The sequence below is a fragment of the Pinus tabuliformis genome, chromosome Q (assembly GCF_031772625.1).
Source record: "Pinus tabuliformis cultivar Carrire ecotype Pingquan chromosome Q, CPIR1, whole genome shotgun sequence".
NCBI classification, from domain to species: domain Eukaryota; kingdom Viridiplantae; phylum Streptophyta; class Pinopsida; order Pinales; family Pinaceae; genus Pinus; species Pinus tabuliformis.
Window position 1 is genome coordinate 1,174,290,881 of NC_142296.1, and position 22,913 is coordinate 1,174,313,793.

At 39.5% G+C, this 22,913-nt stretch overlaps 1 protein-coding gene across 1 annotated transcript in view; it reads right to left on the bottom strand.

Moving 5' to 3' along the window:
- LOC149223872 (RNA-binding (RRM/RBD/RNP motifs) family protein) overlaps positions 1 to 22,913 on the bottom strand; it is a 96,408-nt gene that overhangs the window by 21,198 nt on the left and 52,297 nt on the right. The window contains exons 4-5 of the mRNA XM_089385946.1: positions 16,477 to 16,566; positions 16,159 to 16,289 (exon numbers count right to left, since the gene is read on the bottom strand). Coding sequence (XP_089242072.1) covers positions 16,159 to 16,289; positions 16,477 to 16,566 — 221 coding nt within the window. The remainder of the gene's footprint in view (positions 1 to 16,158; positions 16,290 to 16,476; positions 16,567 to 22,913) is intronic.

Below are 22,913 nucleotides of genomic sequence, written 5' to 3' on the forward strand. Positions count from 1 at the left end.
CTAAGCAGGTAATCTTTGTTGAGCTAGAAGAGTTTGTGCAGGTGGGAAGAGTTGGTTCATCCATGAAGAAATGCAAACACATCTATCATGGACCATATTGCCAAAAGGAAGAGCACCATGACAGGGGAGTAACATACCCATGAAGATCTACTATTCATGAAGAAAGGAAGCAGCTCGACAAGGGGAGTTCTTGGACACCCCATTTTCCATTGATGTCAAAGGGGGAGAGAATGTTGAAAGGACAAGAATATTGCCATCAATGACAAAGGGGGAGATTGTTAATCTAGGTTGTCATTGATGTCAATATGGCATTGACTGAGATGTCAATATTCTTGAGATGCCTGGTTCCAGATGATGATGCCATGACTCTTGGTTGAGTAGGATACCATCAATGAAGATGTCAAGTCACGAAGAAGTCAAACCACTAATTAAGGAAGCCCTAAGAAGTACTTGATCTAATGTTGCATGCACTTGATGATCTAGACTTTAACCCTTGATGACATATGGAGGACTACACGTGATGATGCCATACCCTTGAATGATCACATGGTTGGAAGATTAGATGGATGATCTCACTTGATGATTGGAATGACAAATTAATGGAGGCTGCACTATAACATATCACTGCACCATTATGTGATGACATGGATGATACACTCATTGTTGGACACTATCATGATGACGTGGATGTCCTACATGATCCTATGATGATGAAGAAGCCAAATAATGGAGAAGATAAACAATAGAGAAACCAAACAAAGAAGCCATATTGTCCTAATCATTTTCTGCACTAAATAATTCAAGGGCAGTCACAAAGAAAAATGTTTTTCACCTCCTTAGAGGCAGAATCTTTCCATGTGACCTACACCATCTTTTAGAGCATAATTTTGTCTTTCCAATGAGCTATTACACAACCCGAAACTCCAAGCGGTTTGAAAGATATTGAATTTTCAAGTTAAGGAAATTATTCCTAGCAGTGAGCCGACCTATGCTCAAAGACACATGTCGGCCTACCTCCAGTGACGTGCCCCTTCAATTTGACTAGCAAAAAACACTATAAATATACAGTTTCATCCTCATTTCAAGTGAGCAGTTCGGTGATCATTCTTCAAAAGAAATTACAGGAGTAAGAAAGGCTGAAAAGAAAGGAAAGGAGTCATATTAATCTTTGTTTTGGGTCTGAAATCTACAGGCAGATGAAGTAACCTACAGGCAACACACCTCCAGTCAGCCAACACATAAACTAATCTCGGTTTATGCACAGATTTGGACAGGACTAAGCTCAGATCTAGGAATACAGCAGTTTGCTCGGACTATGCCTTAATTACCTTGACTATTACCTCTCTTTACCTTGTATGACTGTGATCTTCGGATCTGTGCAACAGTAATGATGATAAGTGCAGCAACATCTGTTTGATGGCTCGGTGAAACCTCTTCTCCTCGGATTAAGAACCTTTTCCTTGGACTGAGATATCTTCTAGCTCGGAAGTGCAACAGGACTGCAATCTTTAGCTCTGTGTGCAACAAGACTGTAGTACCTTGACTGTGATCATTCAAATCATTAAGCTGAGCCCAGATCTAGTATTTCAGAGTGCAACAGTTGCAAGTTGTGATAGCTCCATCAAAAAGTGGTTCAGTTCCTAACTGTGCATTAATGACAGTGACTACCTAACTCGGATTTTTGTCTATGGACTGTGACTTCACTTACCAGTGGCTGAGGCTCAGATAATTAACTTGGACTCTCTCAGATACCTCTGTGGGGGAGTTTCACTTCCTCAGACTGTGACTAAGGCTTGTGAAGACTTGTGGGCAGTGGAGAATACAAGGCTCAACCTATTGAAGACACTTTTGAAGTCTTTGTGAAGATCCCAGATTGGAGCCTTCTTGTTGAATAGCCTTGACTGACCTTGGAGTAAATATTGAGGTCTGAAGACAATGATGCATCGTTGATGTCATCATGAGGTAACCTTGCAGATCTTTGTTTGGGTATGATGAAAAGCAGTGGTGACACCTTCTATGAGACAAGGCCGTCATTGATGATATGACATAATGATTAAGTGAAGGGATTGCTGAAGATTGACAGGCTTGTTGAAGAATACTTTGGGAGCCGTGAAGAACAACCTAACATATCTTAACAAAGCAAAGCTAAAGGATTGGTGTCCTTGGAGTTGGTGCTCCTAAACTCAAGGTTGGTGCCTTCGATAAGATAGGGTCGAAGCACTAGAGGTCGGAGCTTCACTAAAGTCCAAGTAGGTGCTTGGCACATCCCGGGTTGGAGCCTAGGTGTCTTCATCAAGGGTTGGAGCCCTACCTATATTGTACTTGATTCATTGTAAAAATTATATTAATAAAAGCAGTTATTTCTATTGTTCATTTTGTGTTCTAAATATAAGTGATATAACTGGTAAAAGTAACATTTGAAAAGAAATAATGGTTCACCCCCTTCTCAGTATTTCCAACAGAAGAAGAGGCAACGCCATCTCATCTAAAAACCCCTTAAAGGTGGGTGCAAAAGCATCATCCTAATAGTCAAATTCTTGGTGACAAATAAGCAAGAGTTTAAATTACAAGAAATCTTATATGCACTCCTAGTCATATTGCGATGTTGTCTATGATTGAACCCAAAGATTTTTCTCAAGCCAGCCAAGACAAGCATTGGATAAAATCCATGAATGAAGAATTAGATCAAATTGAGAAAAATCAAACTTGGGAAGTAGTTCCAACCAATAAGCAAAATATCATAGGCACTAAATGGGCTCTTAGGCACAAATTAAATGAGGATGGCCAAGTTGTGAGGAACAAGGCCAGATAAGTATACAAAGGATATGTCTAGGTTGAAGGAATAGACTTTGAAGAAACTTTTGCTCCTATAACAAGATTAGAGCAGTAAGAATGTTTTTAGCATTTGTCTGTCACAAGAATTTCGAAGTGTATCAAATGGCTGTGAAATCAACATTCTTGAATGGAGAACTTGAAGAAGTTTACATAGAATAGTCTAAAGGTTAGTTTCAAGACCAAGAAATAAAAATATCATAGGCACTAAATGGGTTTTTAAGAACAAATTAAATGAGGATGGCCAAGTTGTGAGGAACAAGGTCAGATTAGTATGCAAAGGATATGCCAGGTTGAAGGAATAGACTTTAAAGAAACTTTTTCTCCTGTAGCAAGATTAGAGGCAATAAGAATGTTTTTAGAATTTTTATATCACAAGAATTTCAACGTGTATTAGATGAATGTGAAATCAGCATTCTTGGATGGAGAAATTGAAGAAGAAGTTTATATAGCACTGCCTTAACGGTTTCCAATTGTCAGACAATCTTGAGGATGTGTGTTGGTTAAAAAAGGCATTGTATGGACTAAATCAAGCACCAAGGGCATGGTATTCCAGATTAGACAAATACCTACAGCGACAAGGCTTCGAAAGAGAGACAGTTGATAGTAATTTGTCTATCAAATCTGAAAATAAAAATTTGCTAGTTATTATTATTTATGTTGACGACATAAATTTTGGAAATGATGAAGAGTTTGTAGCTGAAATGCAAGATGAATTTGAGATGTCAATGCTTTGGGAACTCTCACTTTTTCTTGGTTTAGAGATTACACAATCAGCAAAAGGCATGCCATTTCCCACAACAAATATCTCAAAGAAATGTTGAAGAAGTTTTGAATGGAAAAGTGTTCACCTGTTAGTACTCTTGTAGTCAATGTATATATGATGAGCAAAGATGATGAGTCATAAGAGATAAATCAAACAATGTTCAGATCAATGATTAGCAGCTTGTACCTAACAGCCTCAAGGCCAAACAAAATGCAAGTCATTGGTTTGGTAGCAAGGTATCAATCAGCTCTTAAGGAGAGCCACCTGTTGTGAAAATCTCAACTACTGAAATTCGATTGCAGCAACTGGAAATTATTCTTCTAATTTTAATTAATTTTAACAATTTATTTGTTACGGCAAATACTGAATAAATCACACTGCAACCTTCACAAATAAAATAATGCGAAAATAATAGCACTGGGAATTGAGAAAATACTAGCTCTCACACAATAAAATTGACACCATTATTTTTGGACAAATATCCCCGAAAAAACCCAACTTGGGAAAACTAATACAACAGTGAGGGTTTTTATTATCATGTAGCAATGAAAATCTGAGTACAATCTGGATGCACAAACTGGCAATTCACTACATGAGAAACTGGCTACAAAAATTAGTGAGACAAATTTTTTCTCACCCAGCACTAATCCAGCTCCAAAACTGGCACTGAATGGGCTCCACAAAACCCCTACGTCAAGCCTGCGCAGCCACTGATACGCTCTACCTGGAACTGCAACTGATCAAGTCGTTTACCCAATCCAGTGTCTAAGAATGACTCATTGATCCCTTCCGTAAATCTTCTCGGCATTCAGCGATTTAATCGACCCTCTGTCTAGCCAAATCGAACTGCCACCTCTAAAGCTTTTGCGCAGCCTCACTGAGAAAACTCGTCCCTCTTGTAGTTAACTCTCCAGATCTGGAAAAATTTCCTCCATACTCACTGCCCCTACCCCTCACTGCCTGCTTCGATCTCTACCTCTCCAGCAACTGACTGCTGCTACTCTGGAAATCGACCGACCAAGGAAATCAAACTTCTTGTGTTCTAGTGTATATTCTCCAAGTGCCCATCAACTTCCTCTTATTATCCACTATTGGAGCACCAACAGCTAAGATTAAATCTTAATCAATGGCTAGGATCATCTTGGAGTCGATCCGTGTGAGTTTCTAGATGGTTCTCACCTTATCTCAATTAATCCTGATTAATTAACCATATTCCCTAAAGTTTAGACTTAGGAAATATTTAAAAATTGGCTAACAATCTAATTGAGACACTTCTAAGTGGAATTTCAATAAACGATTTATGGGTTTTGGAAAACTCATGTATTCTAGCCTCTCCGCCAAATTTTGTGGCTAGAACACACATCTGATGCAACAGAAACTAACACTCCCTCTTTGTGAGAACTATGTTCTCTCCAACTAGTGCTCAACAACTCATGTTGCAATCTGTTGCATCCTGCTACTACAACACCTTGTTTTTGTATCACCTCTGTCACGTTGTTGATGTTTGGCTACCACTGCCCACCAACCACTATGCAACCCTGATGTTGCATTTGTGCTACTACTGACACTGCCATACTGCTGCCAACACTACATCTGCACTGCAACTCCCTCTCATTTGCTGTTGTTGCAACTGCAACTACTGCAACTGAAAAGCATCCAAAATATTGAATCAATAGTGTTCATTTTGATGCATCTGTCTCCCGAGTCCTGACTGTTACTAGCCTCTGCACTGTCACTGAAGTATCTGCGTTGCGGCTGACTCTGCACTGTTGCCAACTCTACACTGTGCTCCTCAGTATCTGACTGCTACTAGTTTGGACTCTGCAACTGTCACTCTCGTTCTGACTACATCAACTGTCATTGATCCATCCTGCTACTAAATACTGAGGAACCCTGTAGCAAGGTAATGATCCATGAGGTGGACTCCTCAAGGATCTTGCCCAATCTTTGTAGCTCTCTAGGCCTACAACTCCAAGTCACCCCACCTCACTCCTGGAGGTATGGTTGCTATCATCGCCAAGTCTTCTTCCAATCTGGAGGATAGCCTATCTATCTCAGCTGGCGCTGCCTACTAGTCCTGCTTCTCCGACTTGTCCTTCTTCCTGAGAGGACACTGCATATTGCAGTGACTGAACTCACCACACCTGAAACACTTGACCTTTAACAGGTCCTTATTCTTCTTTCTCTACTCCCTTGCCCCTGACTGGGACCCTTTGATGCGAGGGCCACATTCTCCTCCTCCTTCACCACCTTCTGTCCACTGCTACTGCTGCCACTGATGGAGCTCTTCAACAGAGCTCATCTCAATTCCTCCTGCTGCAAATTGGCCCACATTTTGTCCCATCCTGGTAGCGTGTCTCTGCCCAATATACTTTGGACGAAGACCTGCCAATCCTCTAAGACACTGTTGTGTGCCAGTTGTACTAGCTCTGAAGGTTGAGGCACTGCCCGAATAGCTGAAATTTGGTCTCAGACTTCCTGAATCCTGGTAAGCAATGGATCTATGCCTTCCCCCTTCTACATCTTGATGCATCTCACCTTCTCCTACAGGAACATCTTTCACTGCTCGAAAGTACCCTAATATAGCATGGAGAGAGCATCCCACATTTCTTTGGTTGTTCCCTTAGCTGCTATATGTGAGACTACATGGTCCCGGACTCCATCCAAGATCAAACGCTTCGCCCGCGCCATCTCCTTTCTATATTCCTTGAGCTGATCTGCATCTTGGGGAACTACCACTACAATATCAATGTAGGCTTTCAGGCCATATTCATCTAGAAGGAATGACACCCTGGCCTTCCAAATGACATAGTTAGATGATCCATCCAACCTATCCTTACCTCTAAGTCCAGTTGTGGCCATCTTTGATCTGTCGAAAACTCCCTCTTTCCCTCTGCTTGGTTGTTGCTCTACTACTCGCACTTCATTCTAGAATGTGCAAATCTGCTAGCTGCTACTACCAATCTGCCTAGAAAAATCGAACTTTCGAGACTTGAAGTTCCCTGAGAAAAAATTTCCCTCCGTTGTGTGTGCTTTTCTCTTCCACCTCACACTGGTTCTACCACTGCAAAACCCTCTGCGTCCAACCAGAAATCTGCTTAGTGAAACTTTGAGTTACAGTTGCTCCCTCTGACCGCTGGAATCACTCTCCTGGGCAAATTGAATTTTCTGCACCCCTGCAACTGAAAATCAAACTGTTGGCCCAACACAATTCGGCTTCCCTGTATGAACACTACGCCAGTGTTGTTAAAATCGCGAAAAAATCGCGATTTTTTCAGCTTGCCGATTTAATTGCGATTTTTATACGAAAAAATCGCCTATTTTTTTTTTGCCGATTTTTATTGAAAAAATCGCGCTTTTTTCAAAAAATCGCGGGGGATTGGGACAGCGCGATTTTATAATTTTTTTTTTGGTTTTTCATTTGGTCATTTGGGTTTTTTCATGCAATTTTTTTTGAAAGAAACAAATAATTTTTGAGTGGGGCAGCTTAATGATAAAGTCTAGGCCCTAGTATGGATATGCTATTCATGGTAATGTTAAATTCTTAAAGTAAAAGTGACATTCTCCTTAATCTTCATTTTCATCCTTTTACTTAAATTTTTAACATTACCATGAAATGACTCAGGATGTTTGAGAGTGGTTCCAGCCTCATTGGATTTCATATGGAGAAAGTAGAATTTTAGATTTCATTTAAAATCCAGCAGACTTATCAGTTTTTCAGGATTTCAGGATTGGGAGATTGTAATGTTTCCAGGTGACACCACCTGCTCGGGCTACCCCTGCCACTAGTAGAGGACGTGGTCTATCTCCTATAGCTCCTACTTCTAGTTCTTCAGCTTCTAGAGCACATCAGACTCCACTGCCATCTCCACCAGCACAGGCACCAACATCTACATCTAGAGGGAAAGGGAAAGCTGTGGCATTTTCTCGCAAGAGGGGCAGAGGAAATCAATAGGATTAGACTTCATTTTATTGTCTATGACATTATGACATGATGAGATACATTATCATATTTTTTGTTGATATTTTGAGGCTGAGTTGGGACTCAGGAGTCAGGACTTACTATTCAAGACATGATTCAATGTTATGTGTGATTTTAGCGCTAGAAATGATATTAAACATCTTATATATTAGTTTTTTTATCATATTTATGTGTCAATGTATTTATTTTATGTTGTAGATGGTTTAGATATTAAAAAAATTGAAAAAAAATGAAAAAAAAATGAATATTTTTGTACCAAACGATTTTTTCCCGCTTTTTTCCGATTTTTTCCGATTCGTTCCCCGCGCCGATTTAATCCCGCTCGCGCTTTTAACAACATTGCACTACGCTGCCTTTGAAAATTTCGACATGTTGCTCCCTCTAAGAAATGAAATTATTTCTCCACTTCTTAACTTCTGGGTTGATCACTCACGTTCTGATACCATGTGAAAATTTCAACTACTGAAATCTTATTGTAGCAACTAGAAATTATTCTTCTAATTGTTAATTAATTTCAACAATTTATTTGTTATGGCAAATATTGAATAAATCATACTGCAACCTTCACAAATAAAATACTGCGGAAATAATAGTGCTGGAAACTAAGAAAATACTAGCACGCACAATAAAATTGACACTGTTATTTTTGGACAAATGTCCCCATAAAACGCCAACTTGAGAAAACCGGTGCAGTAGTGAGGGTTTTTATTATTATGCAGCAATGAAAATATGAATACAATCTGGATGTACAAACTGGAAATCCACTACAAGAGAAACTGGGTACAAAAATTAGTGAGACAAATTTTGTCTCACCCGGCACTAATCCAGCTCCAAAATTGGCTTTGAATGGGCTCCACGAAACCCCTACATCATCCTCTGCGTCAAGCTTGCGCAGCCACTAGTATGCTCTGTCTAGAACTGCAACTCTGAGAATGACTCATTGATGCCTTCCGGAAATCTTCCCGACCTTCAACCACTGAATCAACCCTTTGTCTAGCCAAATTGAACTGCCACCTTTGAAGCTTCTGCGCAACCTCACTAAGGAAAGTCGTCCCTCTTGTAGCTAACTCTCTAGATCTGAAAAAATCTCCTCCGGACTCATTGTCCCTACCCCTCACTCACTGCTTCAATCTCTGGCTCTCCAGCAACTGACTACCGCTGTTCTGGAAATCGATCTGCCAAGGTAATCGAACTTTTGTGTTCTGGTGTATATTCTCCAAGTGCCCACCAACTTCCTCTTATAATCCATTGTTGGAGCACCAACGCCCAAGATTAAATCTTAATCAATGGCTTGGATAATCTTGGAGTCGACCTGTGTGAGTTTTTAGATGATTCTCACATTATCTGAAATAATAATGATTAGACTTAGGAAATATTTAAAAATCGACTAATAATTTAATTGAGACACATCTAGGTGGAATTTCCAAAAACGATTTCTAGGTTTTGGAGAACTCATGTATTCTAGCCTCTCCACCAAATTTTGTGGCTAGAACACATCTGATACTATAGAAACTAACCCCTGTCAACTGCAAAAGGAATGTTGAGGTATCTAAAGGGCACAATGGACTTCGAATTATGGTATCCAAAAGGTCAGAACTTCTTTGAGACTGCATACACTGATGTTGATTGTGCTGGCAATATAAATGATAGAGAGAGCTTAAGTGGTGATGCTTTCTTCCTGGGGAATTGTTTGATGGCGTTGCTAAGCAAAAAGCAAAGTTCAATCTCACTTTCCACAGTTGAAGCCGAGTACATAACAGTTGTTGCATGTTGCACTCAAATCTTATGGATGAAGCAGATCTTAGAAGACATGGAGGTGACCTTTGATCAATCAATTCCCATTGTTTGTGATAATACAAGTACCACAAGCATGTCTAAGAACCTTGTTCTTCACTCAAAGACAAAGCATATAGCCATGAAGTACCATTTTCTCAGGGAACAATTGGTTAATTAGATTGTAAGGTTGGAATACATACCTACAAAGGAACAAATTGATGATATATTCACCAAGCCTCTTGATAGAGAACCCTTTGAATACAGAAGTTGGGAGTGGTATCTCCCTCATTTCTTCAATAAATTCCTTTAGGAAAGAGGGATACAGGGTATGTTGAAGATAATGGAGAATATCCTAGAATAGGTAGAGTTTGTTCACGTAACCTCAGAATAGGAATTAGTTTCTATTTCTTAGGATGCTATTCTAACTTCCCTAAAACCATGTTTTCTATTTAATGTGTAATGTGCATGAACAATGCAGAGCGTTCTGCAGAGCCAAACTCCCCTGGGTCAGACTCTCTTTCGTAGAGCTGACCAGTGGGTTTTATTTTATTAATACAAACATTGCCAAATTTATCATGGTATCAGAGCGTCAAGGCTAAGGACCCTGTACATTGGCTGGTGGGTGGTTCTTTGAACCAGGATCATCGCAGTTGTGAGGAGGATAACTGCGACGAATCCAAAATCGTCGCTAGTTGTGAGTGTATCTCTACAATGAGGGCACTATAGCTCCTTCGCGAATATTTTCACTTTTTTCGTCGCAAGTATTTGATGTACAGCTGCGATGACGTCGCAGAAAAGACAGGCACATCTGTGACGATCGTGTAAATCAAAGAAGCAACGTGGGGAAGCCAAGAACAAGGTTGTAGCTGTCAAAGAAGCTGTGTGAGGAAGCCAAGAACAAGATTCCAGAGGTTGACAACAAAAAGTTGTCTGGAGGCTGTGAAGGAAGCCACGGTGATCAGCTGGTGTGCTGCGAGATCACATGGAGCAGCATGGAGCCAAGTTGTATGCCAGGATGGCAAAGAGAAGACAAGAGAGTGAACTCAAGGTGAGCTGCAAGACCAACAGGAGTAGCATGTGTTCAGGGGGGGTCCTTTACACTAGAAAGATGACGATATGGAAAATTTGCACGACTTATATGTTTTGTCTCATTTAAATTGGTATAAGTTGTTGAAATAATTAGTTCCAATAGTCATTCGCAGCAGCAACCTGTTATATTAAAGCAAGGAGAGAACTTAGCTCTTACAATAGCCATTGATGTGCACTGGTATAGGTTTACAATAACAACAATAAAGCTTAATCAATTGGTACAGCAGTAATGTAAGCAGAGGTACAGCAAATAGCCATAAGAAACAGGGCTCAGCAGATGAAGTTTGGGCCTTGCTACAAAGGACACCAATGGCACCATTGCCACACTTGGTATATTTCATATTAAGATCACTTGAGCGAGAATAAGCAACAAGAACCATTTTTCCATTGATGTCAATGGGGGAGAATAAACAGACATTAGAACTCATGAGAAGCTTCCAAAACTAGGGGGAATCAAGCCCAAAGCAGTAGAATGACAGGGGGAGTCAAGCCTAAAGTCATCAATGACCAACAATATCTAGAGATGTTGCCACCAAAGCAAAAGGAGGAGTCAAGCCTAAAGTCATCAATGACCAACAATATCTAGAGATGTTGCCAAGGGGGAGATTGTTGAATCTGTTGTCATTGATGTCAAGTTCAGGGGGAGACAATTGCAGGTTGTCTAGTTGTCATTGATGTCATTGATGTCCAGTTCAAGAGGAGATAGTTGCAGGTTGTCTAGTTTGATGTCATGGATGCAATCAATTTGGGTAGCTTATCCTTGCAGACATTTTGCCTCCAATTACCTTGTTCAAAAGATCATGTGTCTGGTTAGATAACCCTTTCTGGGACTTTTCCAACGGTATATGACACACTTCCTAACTCCAAAGGAATGAGAAGAAAAACAGGCTTGAAGTTTAACAATTCAAGAATGGTTCCAGCCAATCAAGGTTCCATGGAATCTGGACTTATCTGATCCATCCAGGAAATCTGGTGTGCATCAAATAATGGAACGGTTGGATAATGGATTCAATTGAATATTCGGGCATCCGAAAATGCAACAAAGAACCAATTAAGAAAAGAGTCGGAATTCAGGATTTCCGAATTTGCAGCCTCAGACGGTGATGGACACTAGGTACAGGTGGCAGGTCCACGTAGCATGAAAAGTGGCACAAGTCGACATGGAAAGTCCAGGTGGCAAGAGCAGCTGACATGGTAGTAGGATGTGTTGACACGTGACAAGAGAATTCGGCATTTTTGGGTGGCCAAAGCGGCAAGTAGCAGGTGACACATGACGGGCAGGACAGCACTGGACGCGTGGCAGGTTTCAATTGGTTGACAAAGATGACATGGCAGCTAAGTTGGGATGCTGACATGGCAAGGCATTGGGCCAAGTGAGGAGGTGTTTGAGTATCCGAGCATGGAGCAGGTATGTTGTTTACAAATTACCCAGCTTCAGACTGACCGAGATTTGACCAAGTACAAAAGGACTGGGTCGAGGTTCCAGATGGTCAAAGTTCCAGGAGAGAGGAGGCATCCAACATTTTCCAAATACAGTCCCCAACATAGATTTCAAGGCAGAGATGGACCCCATGCCAATCTTATGTGACGTCCAGGATTTGGAGCAATTTGGGCTCACGAGAAAGAGAAAGGGAAAGAAGGAAACAAATCTAGGATCCCTGATTCCCTAGATCTAGGACCTGGCACAAAGTTAGATCCCACTTCATGTTTCTTAAAGGATATCTAGATATTTAGTTATCTGACATTGCGCAATGGAAACTTCATAAGAAGACACTCGTATCTAGATTGTGAAGAAGATTCATTTTCAACATAAAAATGTCGCAATGCACATGCCACAAGGCTTAGCACCTTTAAGCATGAGCCCTTGGTCCCAGTTTGTGGTCATATGGTCTGTGGCTATTGGAGCTCGAGCGCCATGACCAAAAATTTGGTGTTTCAGGCGCCAAATTTCGTTAATAGTTGTAGTTTGCAGTGAGCAATCTGGGTAAACAAACAATTTGGGTTTCCAAGTGGTCCTAGATCTAGATCTACTAGAGATTGATCAACGACAGTCATTTTGTGGGACTAAAGTTACAGCCATGGAGGACCAAAGAACCATATAAAAAAGGATATATCTTAGTCAATTGAACTAGACTTCCAGCAAAATAATAACCCAGGTTTCTTATTTGTTTTACAATGGAGTGTCAGCCCTGCCAGGGTTTGTTGACATGATCCTGTGTAGGTCTGAATTTTTTCGTGGAAATGATTGTGAAAAGTGTGAAGAAATGTGTGTAGTGTGAGAGGTTTATTCATTCTGTGGAGGTGTTTTTTTCTGCAAAAACAATTAGTCCCATGCAGTTGCAGTTGTCACAGAAACCTGAGAATGAAATCTACAAGAGACATGTGACCAAGCTAAGTCTAAAATGTGTATGTTATGGTGTGGTTTGCAAAGTTCAGAGGAGCAAAAAGAAAATACAGAGCATGTAGTTTGAATAGAAAGAGTAATGTTGTGTGTAGGATTGAATGATACAGACTAGTATAGAGTTGCAAAGCATACAAAAATTGTGGAAACACTGAAACAGAAAAGACGCAAAGGGGATTGGTGTCTCCTATAGGTTGGTGCTTACAAAAGAAGTAGAGGGGATTCGTATCTCCTGTAGTTGGTGCCTAAAAAAGAAGTAGAGGGGATCGGTGTCTCTTGCGGGTTGGAACCTCCAACAGGTTGGTGCTTGTAAACAAGTGGAAGTGGGTGCTTCCAACAAGTGGGTACTTGCAAAGTAAGGGGGTTGGTACCCCCTATAAGTTGGTGCCTATAAAATTTGATGTAAACTGAAGTTGGTGTGTGTATCTACATTAATAAATCGAAAGAAGTTTTTGTGGTTTCCTCCCATAAGGGTTTCCATGTACATCATGTGTTCATATGTTGTGCATTATGTTTAATGTATGGTTGTGTTACTTATTTGTTTAAATTGTTAAATAGTTCTTGATATTTATTCAAACCCCCTCCTCTCAGTATCAACTTCATTTCCAAGAAGGAAAACTTTTGCAAAGAAAATGGTTAAAGTCAAACAAGGCAACTTCAAGCATATAGATTCAAAGAAAGACTACTTTGGCCCAAGTGACAAAGGAAAATACTATTATTGTCAAAACCTCAGTGCTTTTGAGAAGGAATCTAGGTAAAAGAAACATGTTTTTCTTATTCAAAACCATAAAGGCATTCAAGCAATAATGTGAAAAGGAGCACGATAGGAATAGTGAGACTCATGAAGAGAATGGAGGTTGTAAACATTTTACTTCTTCATTAGCAAGCTAAAAACTACATTTAAAGTGTCATTCAAGCAATTATGATGAATAGGATCACAATGGGAATAGTGACAATGAAGGAGATATATTCTTCTTCTTCATAATTGTCACTATTGAAGAGTCCATACATTGACTAGTAAACCAAAAAAACACATCAAAAGGGGCACGCTATGTGCTATTTAGACTAAAGTGCAACAAGACACATTCACAAAACGGAGTGGTTTACTTCATTGGAAGACCATAAAAGTCAAGAAGAGACTGTTGCTTTAGAAGATGGCATGGTACATATGGTCAAAGGCCAAGAAATAAACCCAATGAAGATGTTGAAAGGACTTATTCATATGAAAGTTATTGGAGATAGAACCGGAAAAAGCCAAAATATTAAAAATAGAGTTATTAAAACTAGAACCAGGAAAGCCAAAATCTCAAACCGCACAACAACTAGAAAAAAAAAAAAAGGAGAGAGAAAAAAAAAAAAAACATTCATATAAATAATACATAAATATTAACATTTTAATAGAAAGAATTAACAGCACCCATCAAGGTTCCATGTCTACTTGTGCTTGGAGTTTGGATATGCGGTCTATTCTGCTCCTCTGAACAACCTTTCGGCCCCACTGTCCAAGACTCACAAGTCTTGCAGCCCTCCTGAATTGAGTAGAAGAATATAGGGCCTTCAACAAAGGATAGAGCTCACTAAAATTCATTGCCCTGACCTACAGCTGCCATTCTGCTTCAAGTTCAAACTTGTGGAAGGAAGAACACACCAAAAACGTACCCAATACTTGTCCTCCAAGCTCCTTCAAGTTGCAGCTACCACAAAGATATATTAGAGCCCCTTGAGTTGTGTCAAATGAGGTTGAAAGGCACCTCTTTATATACAATTCGATGGGGTTGAAGGGACATGACGTTTGGGCTTATTGAGCCGACATATAGGTGAGGCTAACCTTGTTAATTTTACATGATAGAAACATAAATTCAAAATCACACTTCTCCTTAACCAAATTTGATGATCTTTAGGTCAATTTTGGTCCTCTCGAAAAGAGGAATTTAATGCTACAATTATCTTCCCAAAGGAGCTGTCCAAAGTGGAATTTGGCCCTAGTTGCCAATTTTAACATTTACCCATGTCCCCCTTTTAGGAAGACGCAGGGGAAAACGTTTCCTCAATGTGGGGGGTGTGTTTCCCCAGAAGGGGTGCTTGTGGGCACCCCCACTTAATTTTGCTTGAAAACAATGATTTATGAGTGGGGAAGCTTAATATTCAACCCTAGGGCCCTACTAATGCTATGTAATTAATGTTAATGTTAAATTCTTAAAGCAAAAGGATGAAAATGAAAGATAAAGGAGAATGTGTCGGTCTGTTTTATCTTTCATTTTCATTCTTTTACTTAAAATTTTAATATTACCATGAAATGATTCGGAATGTTTAAAAATAGTTCTGACCTTATTGGATTTCATATGGAGAAGGTAGAATTTTAGATCTCACTCAAAATCCAACAGACTTACAGTTTTTCAGGATTTCAAGTTTGAGAGGATTGCAACGTTTCCATTGGATTTTGTCAAGTACGAGGGTATGGAATTAGTATTTAATCAAGAGCACCAAGCCCTCTATCTAAATTAGACTTGACTCTTTGACTCGCCACTCTTTACTATTTTTGAGTTTAAGTTATATCAATTTACTATCCCAGTCTTCAGATTTGAGTATCTATTATAATCTAATTTTCTTAAAACTAATTAGATTCTAGAATGATGAATGATGAATTTTAATTTTAAATCAACTTTCAATCTATAATGATGAATGATGAATTTAATTTTTAAATCAATGTAGATTCTAGAATGGTGAATAATGAATGATGAATATGGATCAATGTATTTCATTATTGAATCCCATGGTCTATGGATAAATGATGTATGTATCACTAAGAATGATGAGTATGGATCAGTGTATTTCATTATTTCATTCAATTATGTATTGCTCAATGTATTTATGCTTTCATTACTGAATATGAATTTGAAATATATATATATAAATAGATATATCTCCCCACGTCCCCTGTCACCCCCTAAATTTCCCTAAAATTTGAGGGTACACTCCCACATGTCCCCCTTGTGCGTCTCCTCGCACCTGTGTCCCCCCGTCCCAGAGTCTTTGTGGAACATTGATAAAATCTATCGTAGAAAATGCAACAGCTCTTATATTCCCCATGTGTTTCCACACTGCGCTTGAATTATTAAAGGATAATATTTTAGGTACATCTTACCAAAATAATAAATTAAGACAGACACAAAATGGAACACTTTAAAAGATAAATCACACAGTAGTGTCATTTCGTGGAAAGGTTAAAATATAAAGCACAAGATAGAATTACAAGGAAAAGTAAGCAAACAAGATATAACAGTCTTGTATGCAAGACTGGGAAATATGTACCTTCCTTAAGTGCTCTCCAGAAGACCTGATAGCACGTGACTGATCAACCTTAGCCAAATAAAAGTCACGTTCCTTTTTGGCCGCAGATATTTCCATAGCCAATTTCTGCTCTCGGACAGCGTTCTTGTAAGCTGCAAAAGATTATACTTAGAACACATTCCACCAATTCCTGCAGATTCTTCCCACTTCACCTTTTGCACTATAAGAAATAAATGCATTAAATATATTCTGAAGAATAGTGTTCTTCTTGCCTTGAAAAATACATAATAATTTCACAACACATAGCTTAAACGTTCCCCACTATGATAAATGGCATACCAATTTCTTCAATAAGATTGTCCCACTTAAACTTTCGAAGGTATTTGATATTCCACAGGTCATAATAATGTGCTGAGCGTTTCTTTCCTCCTGCAAGCAACTTGCTAGTTACAAAGAAGAATAATGAACTATCTTTTATTGAACTACACGTCCAAAAGTTATTTATTTTTGTCGATCTTAATTATGTGAGCAATTACACAGAAGTCCAGCTAAGAACATGAAGTAGCTTATATCCTAGGAGATGAGTATATTTTCATTAGAGCAGAATGTTAAAGGAGTTGCAATCATTCATAGAAAACGTATAGCAGTTAGTCCAGTAGTAACAATCAACTGTTCTTAGAACAGTTTTTTCGTATCAAATCTCTAACTTCTGAGTTTTGCAATTAATAAAAACTATTTCAACAGATTAAAAAAAATATATCAAGTCTTCTGCTATTGCTAGGGCATATATTATATTAGAAATCACTTTGCATGTACAACAAAAGCAACATGTACAACAAGAGCAACATACACAGGCCCTGGAGTGGACACACCAAAGCCCCGTGGAGAGGTAGGCAAGGAAAGCAAGGAGAGCTAGCAGATCCGCCATGGCACCAACTAAAAGAGAATCTATATCCCTCTGAAAGAAGATTTATGGCAGAGATCTGAGTCGCCAAATTGGATCTGAGAGTAACAGCAAGCTTGAAAGGCATCCTCATATTGAGAAAAGTTGTAAGGCATAGCACTTCCATACATAGGAAATGCCAGTTAATCTGATCACATCCAACATACTTGTCATCTGCTCCCCCCATTTGCTTAGGAATAGGGCACCAATTCACTTAGATTTTCCTAATTGTGGCATCCCCATCCTTGCACTCCTAAACATGGAACATGTAACCACTAACAACCCATTATTCCAATCCTCAAGAGACATTTTGCAATAACATGAGAGAAATAACTTCCCAAAGAGGCCCAAAACAATCCAAACAAGCATAGGAGCAATTATAAAATGTAGCAGAATTAAATAAGCGCCCATAATAAAGTACAATCACCCTCATGCAGAATACACAAATTTCCGTAACATTAAAATAGAATTGAACTGCAGATTTATTACAAAGATAGAGCACTTATCTTCCAGAAAACTAGCTGCATATGAACAATTTTCCAACCAATCGTAAGCATGTGCAGATGCCACCCCCGAGATGAGCTATGAGGCCACCATGGCGAACAAAACAAGCTACAAGCTCTCATGGCTCCACCAAACTGCTCACTATAGAGCATTCCCAGCATCTCATCCAGCCATCAATCAGCCATGCACTTCCTTCCACTGCCACACACATCAGAGGGAAGATTTTCCCTCTATGTTCAATAGTACCTCAGGAATCTTCTTCCTTTCCAGTGCTTTTTAAAATTTAGTGTAGGCAGAAAGAGTTCATTCTATTCATTACCCTCTGGGGATACACTTGAATGAAAACTCAGGTTTTCAAGCAATCAGTGAACAGTAATAATCAGTGGATGCATATTTCCTAACTTGCCCAGCCTCTATGCTCATTTACAGCCTCTTTCTCTCTGGAGTCTCAACAAAGCTCTGCAAATCCCTCATCACAGTGCTGATTTTGATTATCCTTCAGATTTGGGTTATCAGAAACTATGAAGAACATACAGGGAGAGGTTGCCGGGGGCAAATGATCATGAGAATCATAGGAATGAAGAATGGCAGATGAATTCCCATGAGGTAAGAGAACGAAGTGCTCTTCACACTTTCCCAAACTGGTCATAGCTTGCCTATGCTCCCATAACTATGTGAGGAAGACTTTCCCACCAACATCTTGTTGAAAAGTGTAGCTAGGTTCGGTCTTCATAATGACATATGTAAATATGATTTTATGTAATTGATGTAAAGAAGAAAATAAAATTATTTTTGTAATGCTTGTATCATGGATTTCATGATCAAGGAATTTTATTTTAGTTAAAGTTCTCATTGTGAGACTTTAGGTTTGTCATCAAGTCATAAAAGTCTATTGAGTCAATGTCATGTATGGAAGACACTTCTTGGGCATGTTACAAATATATGTAAGTTGTTGAAAGGGTCAAAGAGACCCTCCAAGGCCAAGCTCAAGCATCTCCATCAAGTCGGCCTTAAATGAAATAATGAACCTACTCCAAATGACATGTCAGCCTAGGAAACTAGCAAGTTGGCTTATTTCTCATGGGCAAACCACTATAAATAAGCAGCTCAGCCTCCACTTGGATCTCAGGTTTTTGGTCAAGAAGAAGCCTGCAATAAGAAGTGTGAAAAACACTAAGAAAGGAGCCTCATAACCAGCGAAGAGAAGGAAAGGAAGAGCGAAGTCTTTGGCATTATTTTGGGTCTGTTTTTGGGTTAAGTACACTCCACACGTGCGAGATTTCAGGGCTGTCTACTGTAGAAAGGGCCGAGGTATTTCAGAAGGCAGATTTGAGAAAGGATCATTAAGCCGAGTTGAGCAAGGATAGTCTCCATCTCAAGCGAAGAAGATTGAAGATCAAAGTCTCTTAAGTATCAAATCTAGGGCTTCCAAAGGAGGACTGAGAAGTGCACATCTGAGAGAAGGACTGTGTTAATTTTAGGTAGGTTCTATGCTTAGAGTAATTTATTTCAATTTTCACAGTTAGCTCCATATCTTTTCCAGATTAGCAATCACATCAGCATTAAAGTAAACTGCAGATAGAACATAAACATAAATCGCAGAAGACAAGCCAAGACAAGAGGACACAAGATGTGGCCAGGGACAAACCCCAATGTGGGGAAACCCTTGATCAATTCTTCTTATATGTTCTTCAATAGTTCAACAGAGAGAGAGAGAGATAGTAAGTTTACAACAGAAGTCAACACTTTGACTTATCTAGATAAGAGCATAGATAATCTCTAAGAACATGATACATGAGATCAATTGAAGACATGTGGCTTCAACTAATTCTCCAAGGTGACTCCTTCACCTATCATTGTGTTGCATTTCATCATCACGCTGCACCTCACCACACTGCACCATGCTGCACCCATCATCACTATGCTGCATCTTATCACGCTTCATTAATCATGACTGTACCCATCACTATATTGCATTATGTGCCATTGCTGCACCATATTGCCATCCTGACCTATATGTTGGTTGCACCTTGCTTGCTTGTTGTCCCTAGCATGCTTGTTGTCCTTAGCATGCTTGTTGTTGTATGCTAGTTAGTTGTCCCTTGCATGCTAGCTGTAACATTGCATGCTTGGAGTATTTGTTGCTAAGTACCATACAATTGTCCCAATGTTAATTAGTTGTCCCTTGCATGCTGCTCCCTTTTGGAGACAGATGCTCCGGCTGTTCCGGCAGTTCCAGTTGTTCCCGGCAACTCCGGTTGTTCCCGGCAGTTCAGGCAATTCCGGCTGTTCCCGACAGTTCAGGCAGTTCCGGCTGTTCCCGGCAGTTCAGGCAGTTCCGGCTTTTCCGGCTTTTTCGACAGTTCGGCTTTTCCGACAGTTCCGGCAATTTCGGTTTTTCCAGCTTTTCCGGCTTTTCTGACAGTTCCGACTTTTCCATCTTTTCCAGCAGTTCCGGCTTTTTCGACAGTTCCGGCTTTTCCGACAGTTCCGACAATGTCAGCAATTTTGGCTTTTCCGGCTTTTCCAGCTTTCTACCCTCTGGGTTAAGGCAATGTTATTCCTTAGGATCTCTTCTCCTACAAAAACCCAAAGACAAGTAGAGGGAGGAAGAGATCCCAAGTGTGTGTTGAAATGACTTGAAGGCGACCTCTATTTATACTAAAACGTTGAGCACATGTGGGGTTTATTTGGTTGTTGGCCGACCTTGACGAATTGTCTTATAACACAAATAAATTCATAACTCCATGAATACTTATCGGAATCGGATGATCTTTAGATCAATCCTACACCTCTCGACGAGAGGGATCCAAGAAAAATATCAGCTGCCATAAATAAGATGACCCACATGGAGTTTGGCCCTAGTTGCCAATTTTAACAGACTGAAATTTGAAGGATAGCCGAAGCATTGGGGGAAGGAAGAAGTTTGACTACCAATGACTCAAGGAAGAGGAAGTTGAACAAGGAAGCCCTGTGTCTTGGTCTTGGAGAGGCCATTAGGTCAAAGATTTTGGTCTTGGTATTCGTCAATTGGAGTCTCTATAAGAAGAATTCGTTTGGGTTTTCCTCTCAAGTGGGAGAGGTTTTTGCCCTGGCCGATAGCCTGCATTTTGTGTCTCATCTCCTTATTGTTTATGCTTTGGTAGTTGTTTGATGAAAAAGAACACTATAATAATCTAACTAAAGAGAAGATCCTAATTTATTGAAGTAAAAAGCATTCACAAGCAATTATCATTAATAGAGAAATGACCTAATCTTGATGCCCTAGATTTCTCAACATGGAATTAGAGCTAAGGTGACAAAGTCAAGGAAGGGCATCTTATCAAGGTACACTCAAGGATGAAATCCCGAGAAAGACATCAAAGCAAATCTAAGAAGTTCATCAAAGACAAGATCTACAAGAAGATGACAAAACCCTAGATCAAAGAAAAGACCTACATCAAAAGGAAGTCTTGCGAACCTCCAGTCATCATCCAAAGACCTCAAAAACCCTCATCAAGTTAAAGAGATCTACAAATCAAGGTAGCTTGAAGTCTATCCATTCAAAGGAAGCAAGATCAAAGGACATCATCAAAAGTTCTAAAGCAATCTCTCTCTCATGGAAGCAAGGTTCTCACCATTGAAGAAGATCATCCAAGAAGCATCAAGACATCATAAACAAGTCATCATCAACAAGGACATCATTATCAAAATCTAAGGTGATCTCTCTCTCTGTGAAGTCAAGGAACATTCTTGAAGAGATCTATCTTCTTCAAGAAGAAGTTCTCTATTATCTATATCATCATCAAATTCAAGGAGGCAACAAGCAGAAGAAGCATCTTCACAAAACTCCAAAAGAAGATGCTCAAGCACTTGCAAGGTTTATGAAAGGGGAAGTGAGGGCTCAAAGAATTCTCATAGAATCCATCAAGGATCCCCTCATCCCATATGTATCAAAACTAGAAACTTCAAAAGAAATATATGACAAACTAGTAGAGTTGTATTCCGTAAGCACTGCAGGAGAAGTCATCTCATTAAGGCAAGAACTCTACAAGCTAAAGATGTCAAAATAAGAAGGAATAGCCTCATACTTTATGAGGATATCTGAAATCAGGGATCAACTTCAAGATCTGGGAGAAGTCATGTCTGATAGAGAAATGACTACAATAGTACTAAATGCACTACCAAAGGAGTGGGGTAACTTTATGTCAAGCCAGGAGTAACTCCAGACTTGGCAGAAAAACTGATTCATTTATTTCATTAGGTAGTTATTGTTATATACATGAATATGACTGATCAATTCATCTTCTTGATGACAGTTCACATTCCAAATTTACCCAATCGCAGAGGATTAGGTGTCAACATTCCCCCCCTTAATCTGAAGGGATGTTGGTGAGTCCAAGCATCGTTCTGAATCTTTCAAGCTTTTCTCTTCCAAGCGCTTTGGTGAAGATGTCTGCAATTTACTCATTTGTGGAACAATGACGGAGATGGATTGTTTTGGCCTCAACATGATGTCGGATCAGATGACATTTAGTATTAATGTGCTTTGTACGATCATGGAACTTTGGGTTCTTGGCCAACTTTATTGCAGAGGTGTTATCAATCATGAGTGGAGTTGATTGTACTTGTTTTACCTGCAAATCTTCAAGAATTTTCCTGAGCCACACAATTTCTTTCATTGCTTCAGCTGTTGCCACGTATTCTACTTCAGTTGTGGAATCTGCTGGAACTGATTGTTTGCGTGATCTCCAGGAGACAGCTCCTGATCCAAGACTCATAGCATATCCTGAAGTAGATACCCCAGTTTCTTTGTCTCCATCGAAGTCTGAATCAGAGTATCCAATCACGCTAAAGTCGTCCACCTGTGTATACTTGATTCCAAGGTCTTGAGTTCCCTTCAAGTACCTTAGAACTCTTTTTGCAGCAGACCAATGTCCCTCACAAGGCTTTTGCATGAACCTGGAGAGGATTCCAACAGTAAATGAAATATCTAGTCTGGTAGTAGTGAGGTAGATGAGACTTCCTACAAGCTGTCTATACTTTGTTGCATCCTCAAATTCCTTTCCTTCAATAGATGTGAGCTTTAAGTTTTGTTCCATTGGAGTAGAAAGAGGATTGCACTCTGTCATGCCAAATCTGTTTAACAAATCTCCAATGTATTTCTTTTGAAAAAGAAATATGGATTTTGGATGTTGGGTTACTTCAATGCCAAGAATCAAGATAGTAATGAACATAGCCCAAATCAGTCATTTCAAAACTTTTCCCTAATTCCTTCTTTATGGATGCAATGTAGCTTTCATTGTTCCCTGTCATTAAAAGATCATCTACATATACCACAAGATACACA